At 44.0% G+C, this 18839-nt stretch overlaps 1 protein-coding gene across 2 annotated transcripts in view; it reads left to right on the top strand.

Annotated features, from left to right (window-relative positions):
* LOC105568399 overlaps positions 1 to 18839 on the top strand; it is a 53582-nt gene that overhangs the window by 24951 nt on the left and 9792 nt on the right. For both annotated transcript variants that reach the window (XM_012024050.1, XM_012024051.1), the window contains exons 9-11: positions 5595 to 6046; positions 7025 to 12566; positions 13639 to 14103. In XM_012024050.1, coding sequence (XP_011879440.1) covers positions 5595 to 6046; positions 7025 to 12566; positions 13639 to 14103 — 6459 coding nt within the window. The remainder of the gene's footprint in view (positions 1 to 5594; positions 6047 to 7024; positions 12567 to 13638; positions 14104 to 18839) is intronic.

The raw sequence follows: 18839 nt of genomic DNA on the forward strand, positions 1-18839 counted from the left end.
ACGACAGATATGCTAATTGATTTTTTTTTATAAACTGCTCTGAATGGAAGCTCAATTTTATGCTCTAAGATCTCTGTGCTGCTACACTCGCGGACCTCTCGAAGGTGCGTCTTTTGGACCGGCGGGTCTTCGGGATATCTTTACCGCTCGCAATCGTTGAGCGGCCGGGAATTATTTCAATTGAAATAGGACCGCGGGCAAAGGGAAAAGGGCACGAAAGTCGGCAGTTTATTTTATCGAGCTGCCCACCCGATATAGCACGGCGCAATGCACTATAGCGTCGGGGTACTATAGGCGTCGTAGTAAGGTAGTGACCGACGCCGCGCGGGATTCAGGTGTGCCCCTCGGCGTAGACGCTCTCAGTTTAGCGGCGGTAGCCCACGCGAATCGCTCGCCTTGCCTTCTTCGAGTTGGCGTGGCGACCGAAGCCGCCTTTATTTCGCGACAAGGAAAGAGAATCGAACAATTCAATCCCCCGGCGTTGTCGGGTGTCCCGATTTTTCCCGACGATTGAAAGTGGCAGCCGAACGTTCTTCAAGCCGGTTTTACACATATCGCCGGATGATCAATAAAAGAAAGAATACAATTCGATAAGAAGTGTTGAGAAGATACCTGTATCTTCGTCAACATGTAAAAGTGAGTTTCCTTTTTTTTTTATTAAAGGAAGTATTCTTTAAAAAGAAGAGTATGCAGTTTTACTGAAAGTATAATACTTTGCTACGAAATAACGATATCGATTAAAAACTATCTGTGTAGTTTTTCGTGCACATTAAAATTATATTTTTAACTCGTACGCAGTCGCTCATCTTTCCCCGCGCTGTGAAAGAGAAACAGTGATAACAAATTATAAATTTTGTGAAAATCTCTCGGTTTCTCAGTTCTTTCTTGAAAGATTCCTTGGGTTTCTACGTGTGTGGTTTCGTTTGCTTTCAAATGTGTATATGTGTCTTCGTGTACGGATGAACCATTGTCGACGACGACAAAAAGAGCAGATAGTTGAAAAATCTGAGGTGGGACTGTTTGCGAAGCACCGGCGTCGTATTTCGGAGCGTTGACAGCCTAGCGTCAGAAACCTTCGGCAGAACGTTTGCAAGGTTTTCGCGAAAGTCAGGGAACGTTTTATTTGACGAATTTGGTGTCGACCACTTTTTCGCGAACAGTCACCGCGCGATCACGCTCCACTTTGAATGTACGCAAAAGAAAAATCGGTCATATACTTTCTATCGCAATAACAAATTTGCAAAAACTTAGATAAGATTGGATAAGATTAAATTGAAAGCACAATTGTTATGGATTCATGAATGAAATATAAACTTCAATAGACTTCTTGAATTCAAGCAGGAATCGAAGAGATTATAGATAAATGTGTTTAACGCGGAATAATTTATTTGCATGTATAACATTATGTGAAGGTATATATTGTACTACCAATTTCTTGATCTCTTCTTATCGTATGCTATTTTTTTAAATTAATAAAATACACCGCAAATATAAATAAAATCGCAGACGTATATGGAAGATACTTTCAAGTATCAATCAATTTCGTATCGACATTTTTAATTATGAAAAAAATGCAATTCTCTGCGAACGTGAAAAACGATTTTGCCAAAGTTAGCCTTGCTGTCGATAATATTTTAACGTAGAAAAGAAATATTAATTGCTCTGTCAGGTAGAAAATTACAATTTCTCGAAGTTAGGCCATTGTTAAATTCTACTGCTCAACATTTCAGTACTCTCGTGTCTCCGAACTAAAATATATTTTCGTTTAAAGTAGATCACATAAATTATAGACTTACATCAGTTTAGCACCGGCAATTGTAGACTTCAAGTATGAATTAAACCTGCAATTTATATGAAGACACGATTTCATATTCAAAGTAAATGTTACGAATTACGGACTTATCTAACTCTAGCGTTGACAGGCTCCGGCACAAAAATGAGAGCAAGTCGTTCTCTGTACAATAAAATCAGTTTCAAATTTTAGTTTTAGCATCTGGGTATTTTATAAAAAATTATCTCTCTCGTTGTTTGTCGCTTATTTAATTTTTATTATCGTCAAAGGCTTAGATGTGCGATCACCGCCGTTCCCACTTGAAATCGGAGCCCGGAAATCTCTCTTTCATTTGGCCTGCCTTTTTCATCTTTTTTTTTTTCTTCTTCTTTCCTCCCGTCTCGCTCTCGTAATGCCATTCATGAGGAGTCAGGAAGGCCCGGTTGGTGGCAACAGCGCGAGGGGTCCCGCGGAAAAATCATACGCGCGGTCAGAAACGATGGGCCCCCCTCGTGCCATTGACCAGGTAATTCAGCGGCGCGTAAAAAGCAGACATAAAAGCGCACCAACAGAATAGGCCCCCGATTCTTCTCTCTCGCGCCCCATTCATGATAAGCCGCTACAACACTTGACCGTGCTCCATTTTTTTCTTATCGTACGCTCTTCAGCTTTTACCGCGTAGTACCGCCAAATTCGAGGTACAAATTTCTAAGTAGAATAGAGATTCGAGTTACACGCCGAAAGGAGACATTTCACCCGGTATATTATTGTAGCACGAGGTATAAATGTACGAGGTAACAATGAACATATAACGATCAACGCTCCATGAATTCACGGTACCTTATTTTAAGAGGTACAAAATTGTTCGTACGTGCCTCCTACAGTAGTACGAGGTAGAAATGTACCTCTAAATGTCCGTTTTCATGCCAGTTAGGCATTTGTTATACTCCTTGTCGCATGAATCACACTCGTAATCGCGTAGATAATGTACCTCCTCGAAATAAAACTCATAATTTCGGGGTACTATTTATTTCGTGGATTTTTATATGTCTCTCGTACACTGAGAAAAAAGTCTTTGACAATTTATTTCATTTATTTCAGTGAAGTAAACATTATATGCTACAAATAAATTTTCAAAGACCTTTTCCTCAGTGTAATTACGTATGATTTTTACTTTAACGTGTACCTCCAATTTTTAGCGATACATGCCTAAGAGTGTACATAAACGTGAGAAATAATTTCAAACAAACGAGCAATAAAACTAAAGATTTTAATAGAAAGACGAGAGAGAGAGAGAGAGAGAGAGAGAGAGAAAAGGAGATCTCGAAAAATAAATGCAGTTTGACAAAAACTAAGAAACTGGCTCTGGTACTTTGCTTCCCAGCGAGAAATTCTTACCACACATGGCGAAGAAAAACGACATTCTTCTCTTTCACGAGAAGAGAGGGAAGATCTGGAGGAAGTTAAAAGGAAAATGGAGAAGAGATTTTAGAAACGTTTTTACGAGGTTCGTCCGAGTTTCTCGCGAAGAAGCGCTGCCGGGACTTCGCAGTCGTTTACAGAGGCAGTCGTGAAGCGGACTCGCGCACTCGCGAAGGATGTAATTTATCTCGCGCGCGTAGTAGCACGGCCGAGAGGTACCGAGGAGGACGAATAGAACCAAGGCGGTGTGACGTGACCAAGGAGAGATTTAGACGCCGTCGCCGCCGCCGCCGCGCCGTTCCGCCGGCGCATCGCGCGCTTAAAAGTGCATTGTTTCGGACCGCACAATAGATATAAATTCAATCCTCCTACGTGCGTCGCTGACGCACGCGTGAGCGAAGTAACGAAGTACAAAGAGACCCTCGCGCACGCGATGCATTACGCCGCTCATTATCATACCACTTTCCTATCGTCATTACTATTAGTACATTGCGAATAGTCAAGTATATTTTTTCCTTCCTTCCCAGTCAGAAATGTTTCGTCGATCGACGTCGAAACGACGTCGTATCGTCGTCGAAACCGTCATATTGACGTCGATTCGACGTCGTTTCGACATCGATTGACGAGTCATTTCTGACTGGGTTGCATTCGCGCATTTGGCATCTTTCAATTAAAACGATTGGAAAATTATATTGATTTAATAGATAATCTCGGAAAGGGAACACTTGTTCGATCTTTGCTTTTAGCGAGTTAAATTGCTGATATTAAATTCTGTGTTGTATGATTATATAATCATATTACATTACATAATATTGTAATAAAATATAATTAAATTTTAATAAATATATATATATGAGACAAACGCTATTAAATTTGTAGTGTTCAGTTTTATTCAATGAGTAATCTGTTTCTACTCTGTGGTTCACGGAAAAAAACATTTAGCTGCTGTAGCTAAAACTTGGTAAAATAGGGACAGTTAATATTTTTAGTTGTGATACACATGTGCCTATTGTATTAGGTGCGACAGCAAACGGTTTGCTGTCGTAGCAAAATATTGAGCTATCACAACTAAAAATATTAGCTGTCCCTATTTTACCAAGTTTTAGCTACAGCAGCTAAATGTTTTTTTCCGTGTTTAATTGAATTAAACAATAGAGTTAAAAAAATCCGTAAAATGGGTTGAATAAAAGATGCAGTTGTTTTTTAACCACAATTTATGTTAAAATATTAAGTTTCATTACACATTATAGTTAAAAATAACATATTGAGTAGGAGCAGTGGCGACTACTCATTGAATCAAATTTGACTTATTGAGTCTCTACGAATTTAACAGCGAAATACACGAAATATGTTATTATAAAGTATTACATTTCAAAGGAATATTCATATACGCTGAGAATTCTGGAGTACTAATTTCTTCGCGATCAAATAATGAAATCAATCGACAGAACTTGAATGAACAAGTGCGCTCGGGATGTCGCATTTCAGGATTGTAATCGTTAAAAATCAGAATTTTCCAACGGTTCGTTAGCTATGTACGAGTGAACACGTTCATAACATTCAGAAGTTACTTCCGTGCTGGAGGAACATTAGCGCGAGCGAAGTTTTGCGCGTGTTCAACCGGTCGGTTCTAATGGCGTCGTAATTTGTCCACTGCCTCTAACGTAAGCGAGACTCCGTAAGAGATACTTCGCTACACCGCAGCCGCGTTCCCCGGGCTGTCGACTCTTTCAATTCTTTATTAGATCGCTATGATTGCGGCTTCATATCTGGCTCTTCATTAGCTCGCCACGCTGCTCTACAAGCTGCTATGGAATTACCATTCATATTTTTTTATTTTAAACAGCTCTTATTTCCGCGAAATTTTGTAACAGTCTGAGGCTATTAATTTTTTCTTTCTTTCACATCAATAATTTAGCTGTTACTTTGTTAATGTCTTCTTTAATCCACAAGTGCCTAATAGATATTTTATCTCAAAAGGTTGTTGCAAATGTTCATGATGCTCTAAACAATTAATGAATTGATACTCTTTTCTTACATTTTAATGAGTAAACTCAAGAGGTGTTAGATGATGAATTAGATAAACATTTGTTTCTAATTAATAGATATGTGTAAAGTCTTGAAAAATTAATGGCTGACTTTATAAGGAATTATTATCATAAAGATAAACTTAATTATGATCCTAAAAGACTGATTAATGCTATTTTCAATTTGAACTTCCAGAACATTAAAGAACTAATCGATGAAAACGATAACGGCTACCAACATTTCGATTTAGCCGATAAGTTCAATTCGTCGAAAAATTCCGTCTTTTTATCCACCTATCCTCACGATCTTATCACTCTCTCGCTGAATCAGCCGACGAAAACAAGTGAATCATAAACGAAATTGTTAAAAAAAGGTTCACGGCGACGCGGAAGATCGCACGCGAGATCTTGCTGCGGCGGCGAGGATCTGCAGAGCCTGCAGGCATTGAACCTGATCGGACGCGGGGGTGGAAGCAGTCGGCAGCGTAGTCCTAATCCCGCGACAGGTGGCCCAGGTCAGGATCAGCCATCGTCCGTGGTGGACTACAGGCGGCTGGTATTCATCAGCTCGGACTCATCGTCAGGTCGCGAAGAGGACGACGCCGATAGCAGTTGCTCGAGTTCGTCCTACCTGAACGGGCTGCCGCGCAACGGCGGTCACCACCACCATCACGCGCAGTCGCTCGAGGACTGCGACTGGGACTACTTCGAAAGCGGCTCCCTGCCGTTGCCTACGACGCCGATCGCCACTGTCGGCGCCGGCCCAACGGACACCATCGGTCAGGACGTTTGGAGCTGCTGTCCAGGACGCGGTTCCGCCTGCCAGGTACGCTTATCCTCGTATTATATCATATTAATATGCTTGAAAGAATTCAAATCTTACGATTAATAAAAGTTTTACGTATACATTCAATTAATCTGAGACAGAGAGAGGGAGGGGAGAGAGAGAGAGATCTTGTGTAATCTCCATTATATCTTTTTCTAAAGGTTCACCAAAGGTTCATATCAATATCCAATATAAATATCCTTATTTTATTATTACAATAAATCTAATACTTCAATTCTTTTAAGCATACTGTATATGATTTGTACTTAGCGATTCCTTATACTTTTCATTAATTTTTAATAAATTTATTTATTCCACTTTACGTATATTAAAATCGCTTTTTACGTTTTACGTAAAACTTCATAAATAAATAAAATAAGAAGACGATGTTAAGCGCGAAAACAGTTTTCCATGGACATGAACAAGTCATGTGACCGCGACTGGGTGCCGCTGGCTGCGCATCCGTTTGACAAACACATTGCCGCAGCTAAATTAATCATTCACGTTCTACTAGCGAAGAGAGTCGCACAGCAACTATGCGGAATTCACGGTCGCACTTTGTCAATATACTCGAGCATTCGTATATCGAGCGACGCCTCACGTTGATTACACCGATCGATAACCGCTTCGTAGCGAATTGTCAACGTCAGCTTTCGCGAGTTGTTAACCCATTTTTCCATTTATGCTCGCTACAAGTAGAACAAATTTATGGAAAACAAAAGATTTAATTGATTTAATTTTGTGCACTATTTAAGACTTTAATTACATTATTTAAAATTTAAATTGCAAAGAAAACGCATGTAAATGCAAACTAGCGAGAAATTGGAGGAATAAAATAGACTTATCGTTGGTCAATTTCGAATCATGTGTGTACCTAACAATAAATTTTAAATTTTTGAGAGAAATAAAAGAGCGAAAGCTAAAGTTCTTTCAAGACAAAAAAAATGTTGCGACCCATTATGCTGTCGTTCTATCCAGGCCTGCGGCGGTTCCCGAAGCGCAAACGTTCTTCCGGTGCCGGTACCCATACCGGTCCCGGTTCCGTATCCGGTACCGGTACCGGCCGCCCTGTGGACCGGCGATTTTGCGGCGGCTGCATCATCCATGATAAGTCGCGGCGATGGTCACGCGGAGCCGGGATCTCTGAGGCTACGAGGTGACCCGGCGGCACCTTGGTTTGCTTGGCACCCTCGATTCAACCAGCCCCTTCATGGCGCGCGTCTGGACCCGCGGCTCGCTGGCACCTTCGATCCCAACACCTGCACCTTTCGTCCGCCCGATCAGGTGTTGACCCCGAGATTGTACGGTCCGATTACTGAGACAATAACGACCTCATCGACGAATCTCGAGCCGCCTCAAATAGGTCAAGATGTGAGAGACGAGGCGAACGTTGCATCGAAGACTGAAGAGCTCAGGAAGGAGGAGAATTTGTCGACGAAGGACATCGGCGAATCTGGTTCGTCCACTACCAAGAATAGAAAGAAACCAGAAGAAACGAAAAATAGTGAAGCGGAATGCAAGAAAGGCGAGGAAGAGGCAGAAAGGATAAAAGGGAACGAAGAGGCCATTTGTGAAGATTCGTTAGCGTCATCCTTCGAGAGAAACGCGCAAGGAATGTATCAACACTCACGAGAGGACTCGGGCAGCTCGTCCGGGAGATCGTCGGCGGACAGCAGCGATCTGGAAGAGGATTCCGGCTCGCACAGGTTCTCCAAGGTGTTTGTAGTGAACGACGATTCGCTCACCAGCGACAACGATATCGAGGACAATGAAGAAGATGATTCGGATTCCGCGGCAGAAGGCGGCGTGACCTTGAAACGCGTCACTGCGATTCCTGAAGAGGAACCAGTGGTGTTGCAACATGTGAGGCTATTGAACGAAGATGTGCTCACGGAGAACGAACAGGAAGTAAACAAGAACAAACTTGAAGAACCCAAAAGGCGTTTCAAGACCTATATCGGCAACGATAAGCACAAAAGCAATGATAAATTATTGGATAAACCTGTCGCTAATATGATTGATAAACGAAGAGGTCGCAATAAGAAAACCGGAACTGACAACAATGATAAACGGCTTCCCCTTTTACTGCAACATCGATCAATCCCTGAAGAGCTATATCTTGCAGATGATAATGATTGTTCTGATAATCGAATCGAATTGAAGTCCATCAGGATGCTCGATCCCGATAGTATCGATCCACCTGCAGGAATCTTGAAAATGGACGTAAAACCTGTTTCGAAAATACAGATCTGCTCCGAAACTGTCCATGCATCGAAGAAGACTTTGCAGGATGGCCTGATCGAAGGTCCAAAGTCACCCTCGAGCGACGCCTGGGATCCGACCATCGTACCAGATTCACTCGAAATATCTGGAGTTTCCCCTCTTGAAATTTCAGCTCCTGGAGAGACTGACGTCGACAAACTTGGAGTTTCCGATAGCGATAAGATTGCACGATCGATCGCGACGACTGATTACGAGAAGCAAGGAGATAAGCAGCATTTATCGGAGGCAGAACGTTCGAACGTTGACGTCATTGCCGATGCGTCTACTGACAGCTGCACCAGCAACGAGAGCAACACCACGGGTAGTGAGGTGAGCAGCGACGAGCTACACGAATACGAGGTGACTCCGATCGAGTCATCCTTCAATTACAGCATCGAGGTCGCCGCGATCAACGACGAATTACTATACCAAATCGGCAAAAAGAAAACGGAAGATACTTCGAGAGGCATCAAGGAAAACGGTTATCTTCTTCGTGGTAATCGTGATGACAAAACAAGTTCAACGATGACGAAGAATGGCGTCAAACGGAGCGTGCAGTCCGAGAGACCGATCAGCGGGCGGTCTTCGATCGAGTCGATGATCGGCGCGAAGGACGACAATGACGAGGACGAAGACGAAGACGACGATGAGGGCTATCGCTCCGTTACGTGTCGTCGGGGCGGTCAAGATGGCGGGTCAGGAGACAACGACCCGACGGCGGCGGCAACGGGTGAGGAGCGGATACAAGCCGACGTGGGCGACGCGATATCAAGCAGCAGGATCCAGGAGATGATGAGGAGCGCGGAGGAGCAAGACGGCGACGGCGGCAAGGTGGACATTGCGCATGACGGCCCGGTGAGAGGCAAGATCGCCGCTCAGGTGGGAGGAAATGGTGATGGTAACGGCGTTAGTGGTAGTGGTGAATGCTCCGAGGAGGGGGACGCGACACGGTTTCGCTCAGTCGACCGACGCCCGTGCACTCGGCAGGAGAATGGATTCCCAGCTGACGGCCAAGCGTCGGCCAAGGACCTCGCCAGAGACACAGCCCAGCACAATACCAGTGGCAGCAACAATAAGTATAGAAGCCTCGTGATGATTACCCAGGAAGCGTCGTACCAGCCGGTGAGTGTCGTCACGTCGGACACCACGACGTTACTCCAACCGGATGAGATCCATTCGGCTGGGAGCCAGAGAGGCCTGGCTGGCTACTTCCAGCTGGCATTGGAGGCGGCGAGCGAACCACAGCTTCATCGTAAAAACGCTCCACGCAAGCCGCTGATGGTGAAGAGGCTGCCAGCCGCAGTCGCGGTCTCCGCCGTCACGACGAGTCATCAATCAGCCGAGCCTGAAGCGGATAGTGGGTTGAGTGTCGGTAGCGCTAGTGAAAGCGACGACGTGTCCGTAAAGAACGTGCCGAAGCCGCTCAATTGTCGGCAGGAGAATGCGGAGAATGACGTGTCGAAGGATCGCTCGGCGTCGGATTATCGTGAAGGTGCGCAACTACGTGTCTCGTCGCAGTCTAGCGATGATAATTCGGGTACTGGTGGCGTTATTATACTCGAAGAAGGTCTGGCCGACGATGATTCCTGGGTGGAAGAAGTGTCCCACGATGAAGACGAGCCGGGCGCGACCACTGCCACGGAAGAGAGTTCCGAAGATGAAGCCAATAACTTCGGGGATCGTGAAGAAGAGCTCAGGGGTTACCGCAGGCAGGCGATCGACTTCACCTTGCATACTATTGTCGAGGAATCCTGTGAGGAGAGTGAAACGGAGCCTAGTCTGGCTGCGGGAAGTCCATCGAAAAAGCCGAGACCACCTTCCGCTTCGGAATTGGAGAAATATTTCTTTTTCGGATTGGGAGGTGACGGAAATAGCTCCAGTATGGGCTCGCGTGAGGTCGACAGTTTGTCGGAAACCTCGTCGATTTATTCCGAGGGATTGGAGTCGCTCGGCCAAGACGAAGCTAACGGCAGTGGTCAAAACCAGGACAGGTCGAATAACAGTGACGGTTTCCTAAATTCTTCCAGATTGGAAAAGTATTATCTATCAGAATTCCTCGGCTTCGATCAGGATAGAAGAGATTCCGATGGTTCGGTAGGAAGTGATTCCGAAGGCAGACCCAGTCCAGAAGCGCAAAGAAGAAAGAAGCTAGTGCGTGCGAGAGGTACAGGCAGATCTCACAGTTCTTCTCTGGACAATCTGTTGGCTCTTACGCAGAGCTCGCAGAACCTAAGTTCACAAAATTCTCTTCAAGATTTGAGCCTTAATCAGGACGTGCAAGAGACTCAGTCTGAAGGTTCCTCCACGGAGACTGATGGTACCGACGACGGCCAGACCGCTGTATTTGGCACGGATGGTCAGTTCGACACGGTAAAACGCAAGAAGAAAAAGCCGCGAAACCTGGGAACTCAAAGTCCACGCGTGCCAGACGATCGGAACAAGACGCCGGAACCCAGCAGAGAAATGGCACTGATGAACGAGGTTGTGATGGAAAATGAAAACGAGGCGATGAATTCCGAAGACTCGGACAGAGCGAAGACCCCGCAGCCGGAATTAGTTCTATCTTCATCCTCCTCGCCGTCCACACTTACGAGCAATAGTAACGTACTGAACGCAGCCTCGTCCTCGCAAATGGATTCTTCAAGAAACTCGGTTTCGATGAATTCGAACGACGGTCAGCGATCGAAGCAGCAATCACGGGACTCGGGCTTCGTCGGCAGCTGTGACGATCTTCTTCAGCATCAAAAGTTACCGGACGAGAGTCAAACCAGTAGCACCGAGGTTAATCAAGAGGCTGGCAAAGATCGTTTACTTAATAAAACCTCGGAGTATCCTCAGGATGCAAATCAGAACGCCACTAAGGACGGAGCAGTCGGCAAAAACAACTTGACGAAACATCCAGTGAATCACACGAGTTTGCCGCATCTGGCGAACGCCTCGCTGTCGCGCAAGGACAGCTTTAACAATTGGTCCAGCGATGAGGAGACGAATCTCATGATGTCCAAAATGCGGCAGTTCTTCAAGACGATGGTGGCCAACTCGAACGGCCAGGGACAGAACGCCACCAGCGCGAATTCCGGCGGCGTCTCGCCGGCGCCGAGTCCTCGGCTACCGGGTTATACCTCGAAAGCGCGACTTTGCGTCCAGAATCGCACCAAACCGCCGCAGTTAGTGTACTTCGAGAACGAGCTGACGCGGCTGATGAAGACGGTGCCGGGAATACGCGACGAGCAAGTGCGAGAGATTGTCGAGTATCTCAGCTCGGAGGACACGTGGTCGGATTCCTACGACAGCTCGGATTATACTAGCTCCGATCTCGAAGGCGCCGCCGGAGGTCGCAGATCGGCCTTGCAGGAACAGATCTCGCAGAGCTGTCAACAGATTATCAGCAAATTCGACACCACTTCCGCTGGCGGCGACGCGACTCTATCGGATAAGGAGAGGGAGCAAATTAAAGGGCCGCTGCCGGGTTCCGCGATGCAACCTGCACCCTGTCTAGGTAGGGATACCGCCTTCGTCTATCAAAAGCTAGTGCAGAGCTTCACGAAGATGGCCGGTGACGGCGTGAGTTCAGACGCCAACTCCACGCCGCACAGTAGCCCGCCACTGATCGCCAAGGTGATGCATCACATCGGTAGCCGGCTAGTAGCGCTGATGCATGAAGTCTCGGAGGGCGGACCGGCCGCGCATCATCACTCCACTACTTGGCGACGGTATTCTCAGCATCATCGGACACCCTCTTCGGCGTCCACCACCGAAGACGATGACTCGACATCTGACTCCACCAATGCGCCTTCATCGGCACATTTGCAGCTGCCGCGGTCCAAGTCTCACGACCCTCTGTTGCTGATCAACAGCCATCCAGCAGCCACCGCCGGTCAGGAAGGAGAGGAACGAGAAGCCAGTGACTACGAGAGGTTCTCTTGGCGCGGCAGCTTCGAGTCCACTCTGATGGCCGCCGACTCGAGGACGAAACTGAGCTTGTTAGCGTGTTCCGGTGATGTCAGTGGTGGTGGTAGTGTCAGTGCGAGTGCGAGTGCGAGTGCCCTGGCCGCGAAGCGGCGTAGCGCCGGCGACTTGCTGTTCAATCCGAAGAGCTTCTCGAGGGAGCAATTGGACAGGGTGAGGAGTTGCGGTTCGATCGGTGGCGGAAGCGGAGCCGGGACTGGCGGAGCCGGCGGCGGCTCCGTCGAGGAAAGGATCTGGAGCAACAGGAGAAGGTCTTCCGTTCCCGATGCTAACACCAGAGGAGAGTCAGGTGAGTCCGAGCGTGGCTATTTCTGCGTATATGTGAATGAATGGATGCGATGTGCGCTTCTCCACGCGGAGTGATCTGCCACGGATCGTATTACATCGCGGAAACGGCGGTAATTGGCGTTACAGCTCGATTTTGCCTCGCCGACTCAAGGCAATCCCGCGGGTTGTTCGAGCGTTCCTTTTCCGCAATTACGCTATGGTGCGGACTGTACACGTTACAGCCAGATCGGTCCCGATAATGGAGTTGTATTTTATATGGAATGAATAGAGTGAACGCGCACGCAGCGCCAGGCCTAATGTAATTGTACTTATATTGATAAATTAAGTCGGAATTAGGAAGCGTGAAAGCAACTCTGCGCCTTGTTTGTGTGTTTTACGCCGCACGCGATTCCAATTCTGTTTTACTTGATTCTACAACAAGCAAGAACAACATTTGTTGATTATAAATAGTGAAATTATAGAGATTAAAAAGATTAATGAAGATAAAATAATAAATAAAATACACAAGGCAATGCATAAGATAAAATAATGAAAATACTAATTATATCTTTTGCATATCTCACGAGTTGTTCACAAAATTACGCGTATTTGATCGAGTATCAAAACAATCCTAAACGAAAGAGAAGAATTTCACCGTAAAAACTCATTTAATTGAATCGTTGAGATCTGTAATAATTTTTCATACGCATATAAGAACGAGAACAAAACTTGCTCGACGTCTGTAATAGTATTCTTTTCACTGAATCATTTTTCTCTGATTCTCTCATCACAATTATCAATGAGAATGACGTCTCGTGAATGCATAACACTTATGAATAATTTCCATGCACGTTGATACACGATCATCACGTACATCGCATACAAATGCCAATAAATATTTACAGCATACTACACGAAATAAAACGGCAATTGCATACAGCTCGTATCTAAATTCCAGCCGTAATACAATCATGCAAATTGCTTAGAAGCCGTTCATCTTTCACGTTATCAAATGATATTGCTTATCGCGCTTTCAAGTGCGCCGACATCGTCAACATTATTCGATAAGAGAACGACTGTTGATAATCGTGCAGGTGCATCAGCCGGCGACGAGGATACCGAGGACGAATTGGAATACGGTGGAGAATCACGAGCGACGACTCTACCACGTGGCATGCAATCCGCCATCAGCGCGGCTACCAATTCTCTGCCGCGGCTACCTGCGCCGAGCGTGCAGACCGGCCTGACGACGACGTCGTCGTCGTCGTCCTCATCGTCGTCGTCGTCGGCGGCGGCGGTGGCGGCGACGTCAACCTCGTCGCCGATGCACAAGGCGCACAGCGTCTACCACTTCCTGCCGCAGCACAGCGGCGTCAAGTCCGCTCGATATCGGCCACCTGGCTTCGCCAGGAACAGCAACATCGGACCCGGCGCGATCGGCAGTGGACCTAAACGCGCCGTAAGTGCGCCGGGCCTGCAAGTTTCCGGCTCGCAATCGGCTACCAGCAAGCGAGACAATTCCAGGTCGAGGAGGCAACAGGCGATGTCGCTCACGTCAGGTAGGTCGCAAACATCTTTCTTTAAACGGTCGTGTACAGATTGTTCCAAAAGTCACGTCCCAATTGTAGATTTCTTAATAAACGTTGACTATTTCTCATTACATTTTTAATTCAGTGTTTGTATATTAATGTCTTAGCAATCTTCTAGGTTTTTAATTTAAAAAGGATAAACACGTAAGGAGAAAATGTGATTTTATGAATGGAGCTCTTGCAGACCCTTGTATTTTACTGTTTACTTGGATTAATACTTAAATAACTAAAATTGCAATTGAATAATAATTGCAATTTCTATGAACTCTTTCCCGTGAAACTTTGGAAAAAGGGTCTCGAAACCGAATGGAGAATCTGCAATGTTATAATGAGAGAAAGTGTGCGACTTTTGGTACATTCTTATAATTATCGAAGGTTCTTTAAGTCTCATTATATATACAATAGTGCAATGATATGATTATTATTTCATTATGTGTAACACTTTACGAAATTATTAATTGCGTCTTTCTTAATGTACGAAATTCAAAAAGGACGGAGAACATATCTCTCACGTTTGAATCTGTAGGCTAAGTTTTGAGAGACAAGGAGAAAGCGTGTGGATGAAAGGAAATTCGGTCGGCGTGTGATTCCCGCGTGATAAATTAGACCGCCGCGTAGTCACGCACACGTGGCGCGCACCATGCAAATGATTAAGTGCAAATATGAAATTATAGCGAGCGTAATTCATCGTAAAGAAGAACGAACGGCAAAAGAGAAACCGTTCTTAGATATCTTCGTAGACGGAGAACGTAAAACGGCAAATTCGCGGAGACTCCAAACGCGTAACTCCTGAGTAATCTTAATTCTTATCTTGTCTGAATTTAAATGAGTGACGTCTCTTTCAGAAAAAATTTCTGTTTCGGTTATAAAGATGAAATTTTACGATGCTCAAAATTTATTGTAGCAAAAATATGTCTGACTGAAAAGTTTAAAAAGGAATTGTTACTTCAAAAATATACTGTTGAACGTGACCTAAAGGTGACACAGAGAAAAAAGAGAGAGGGGGGGGAGAGAAAACGTGCTGTATACTTATATGTTTTACATGTGCGAAAGCAAACGTGATTTTTATCTGTAAACTTGAGCAATCCGAATAATGGCAAATTCTTTTGTCGTCTTCTCTGAAGGCGTAAACGCTGCGAAAAGCGGCACAACGTTGCGAAAGTGTGTTACTCATCGCGTGAAAAAAATTTCGATGCAATAACAATTCTGAGCTAACTCTCCGACACCTCCTTACACCTTCGTTACATTTACCTTTTCTCTGACATAAATTCAATTAATTCAATTATGATTATGTCATGATTATCCATTGCGTCATGCGCCGTAAAGTTTCATTTTCTGGACATCGAAGTGTTTTCCTGGCTAGTACTTGACTATAAAACACGATCATGACACGCAACCTTTACAAGAAAGTACCTTTTATCCTTCCGCCAATAGTGTTATATATATCTCTCTCTCGTGAAAAAAAAGAAGAGAACAGAAGGCAGATTTTCATAACACGTTAGAGAAAATTATGCATCGAAGATACAAAATTATAAAATCGATAAATGGCTAATAGGAAAATTTTTACAGTAAATAAATTTTAAATACAATAAATTTGTCGAGAGACCGGGAAATTCGAATTAGTTTGGAACTACTCATGTTTCCAGAATTACAGTCGAAATTCGCGCTTTAATTATTACAGTTATTATAGTATGCAGCAGGTTGAATAAAAACATACTTTTAAATGCGGCTAAAAATAAAACAATAACGTAGGAAGTTTATACCACAATAAAAATGAGCTACGATTTTACACGAAAGCACACTCTATATTTTTTAATATAAAAATTCTTCGAGTTGGTTGCACGAACGAATATTAATCGCGGGTAATTTTCACCTGAATTGCTTTTACCTGTGCTTTTGTGTCCATTCATTTCTTCCATAATTGTTTCTAGTATTGGACGAAAATCCCCTATTATGAGATAGGATCTTAATATGGGATAGCGGTGTTTCTGTTAAATTAATAGGCGTCATCAGTTGATACCGCCATGAATTTACTTATTGGCGCGAAGTTCAGTGGAACATTCATTGTTAAATTGTGTAATCGTTGCGAAAAAAGATTTGTGATCGAATTTGGGCGTTGAAAACCTGCTGTGTCACGTATTAGAAACCTATCTCGTAATAGGGGACTTTGCTGTACAATATGTTTGAAAATATGCGCCTATACGTTTCTCCGGAAATCAGCGATCAGAGAGAGAAGGCCTCTTCTGAAGGCAGATAATTCCCCTGGACTCGCGTCTTCCCGCTGCTGAAGTGCGGAAGCACTCGCCACCGTTTCTTTTTCCTTCGCAAAAGCCGGAAAAACGCGTGCGCCGTTCATTTCTGCGGCGAGGAACGTGCGTTTTTATTGCGCGACAAGTAGAACGTCGCGCACATTGATAATGCGGCGCGTTCGTTCAGGTGCTCGCTCGTGTGTAACAGGTGCAACTGCTTTATTACGAGGTTTCCCTTCTTTTTCCCCGACATCCCTGCCGAGCGCCACGCAACTCCCGCGTGACAATCGATAATGCCACGCAGGGGCCACTCCTCGCCCTCTGCACGCACCTCCCTGCGTGCGCGTATTGTTGAACCTTTCTCCCTGTTACTCTCCCAACACGACGTCGTAAAAGTAACATTCGCGCAAGCAACATCGCAAGTAACATCGCAAGTTCGCTCATTCTGTAACGCTTTGGCTTAATTTCCCTCAATTTTCACTTTATTTGCAGAATTTACCCGTGGCATATATTTTCGTGAGTATTTCTGCACGTGTACAAATCGGACGAAACGGTCCGAGTGCTTTCGTGCACCACTATGTGTTTAGCCGGTTTATCGATCAGCAAATATATCGCAACGTTTACGGAGCATTAACCCAGTCTACTTCTGAATGTGAATGTCTCTCGATAATAATCTAGCCCGCGTTTTCCCCGTCTATGTAACGAGTTATCGTAGCTGAAAAGGCAGTAGTTCGAGAGAACCAGTTATAACTTTTAGATTACGTTGAAAACGTTCCTTGTTTCGATTCCTCTTGCTAAAAAAAATGTTATGCTCTTACGGCAAAAATCTCTTTCTTTTAATACATTTAGTTCTAAGTTTTTCAATCTAAACATACACATTTACAGCTACAATCATTGTATTATATCTTTAGCACAATTAATATCACGACGAACGAAAGTTTTGTATTAATTCTCAAAACATTAATTACTTTTAAATTGGATATTATACAATATTTTATAACATTGTATACAAGTATTTATTATATACTTTTATTTAAAGCTACAACAAATAATGTTGCTTTGAAAACAATTTTTTCTGTCAGTATTGATTGTTATTGCTTCAAGCCAGCAATTATCTATATTAATCGTATTAGATTAACTTCACTCCGGTAAAAACCAAGTTTTTACTGCTCATGGATAGTATCTAATGAAATTAAGGTCCTTGCCACTCCCGTTTTCTGCTCCCGTCTCCCGCGGATCGATAACGGAGGAAACCACCCTTTAACTCGTGGCTCGGGGATAAAATCTCCGAATCTTGTATAGAAAATTTTATCATCAAATTTAATTTCCCCCCCACGTCTGAAATTCTCTTTAATGAAATTCTTCATTGAAAGTGAATGTCGTTAGTTAAATTCTAAACTAAATATCTATTGGATAAAACTCTTCTTGTAATTAAATATTAAAATAAAATCTTACCACCTACTTACGCTCTTCACCGCTACGATCGTCCGATGGTTCCATTATTGTATAGTATTACATAGTATTACACACATCCGTTAATCGATTCGACGCTTACTGGAGCAAAGTCGAGACCGAACTCGATGAAAAATGCACTCTGATTGAATCGATTGTCGTAGGCAAATTTTTCAACATTATTTCGCGTTGGCATCTTCTTACAGATAATTTGCACAAAAGTGGATACAATTTAAGTACCTTCGCAAAGTAATTTCTCGCAGCTTTCCGATTATCTAAGATTAAGTGATTTAATTAAAATATTTCCTCTCTATCTAAGCTTTCTAAAGAAACTGTAGAAATTCCTTCCCGAATCTTAAAATCACATACGGCATCGTGACATACGCCTTTTACAACATATTCGCAGCTTTGTATGTATCACACGTTTGCGACTTCCGAGCCGCGAAACTCCGCACTCGTTCGACATAGACTCGTTCATCCTTTTTTGCTCGTTAGAGATCGGTCGGCGACAGGTTTACGTTCGACATTGCAATGCTGCATGCTGTGTTCACCAACGATCATTGTTACCAGATCGGGAGAGAGATTTTTCACGCGAATAAGAACTATTGCAATTCTTAATCGCCGTATTTTGTGCCGCGATCGCGGCGCAGGATATTCGAATTATTTCGTTTCCTTCGTATGGCAAAGCTCTCTAACAGCAAACGTGTACAGGGTGTCTAAGAATTAGGTCACATAATAACAAAACGTAGTTTAACCCAGGAACGCCTGATTAAAACACCACTCGTATAAAGTAACTTCTTTATGTTTCTTGAAAACTTTGCTTCTGCGTTACTGCACTGAGAGACCCATTTTGTTGAATGAAACAAAATTTAGTTGACTCAACTGAATATCTTGTTTGGATATGGGCAAACAAATCTTTCAGTTGACACAACAACAAAATTTAGCTGGAAAATTTGGTTATATCAATCTGGTTGAGTGAACATGCGCAGAATCCTTTTATAATAT

Source organism: Vollenhovia emeryi, unplaced genomic scaffold, assembly GCF_000949405.1.
Source record: "Vollenhovia emeryi isolate VEMERY1.0 unplaced genomic scaffold, V.emery_V1.0 DF939129.1, whole genome shotgun sequence".
NCBI lineage: Eukaryota > Metazoa > Arthropoda > Insecta > Hymenoptera > Formicidae > Vollenhovia > Vollenhovia emeryi.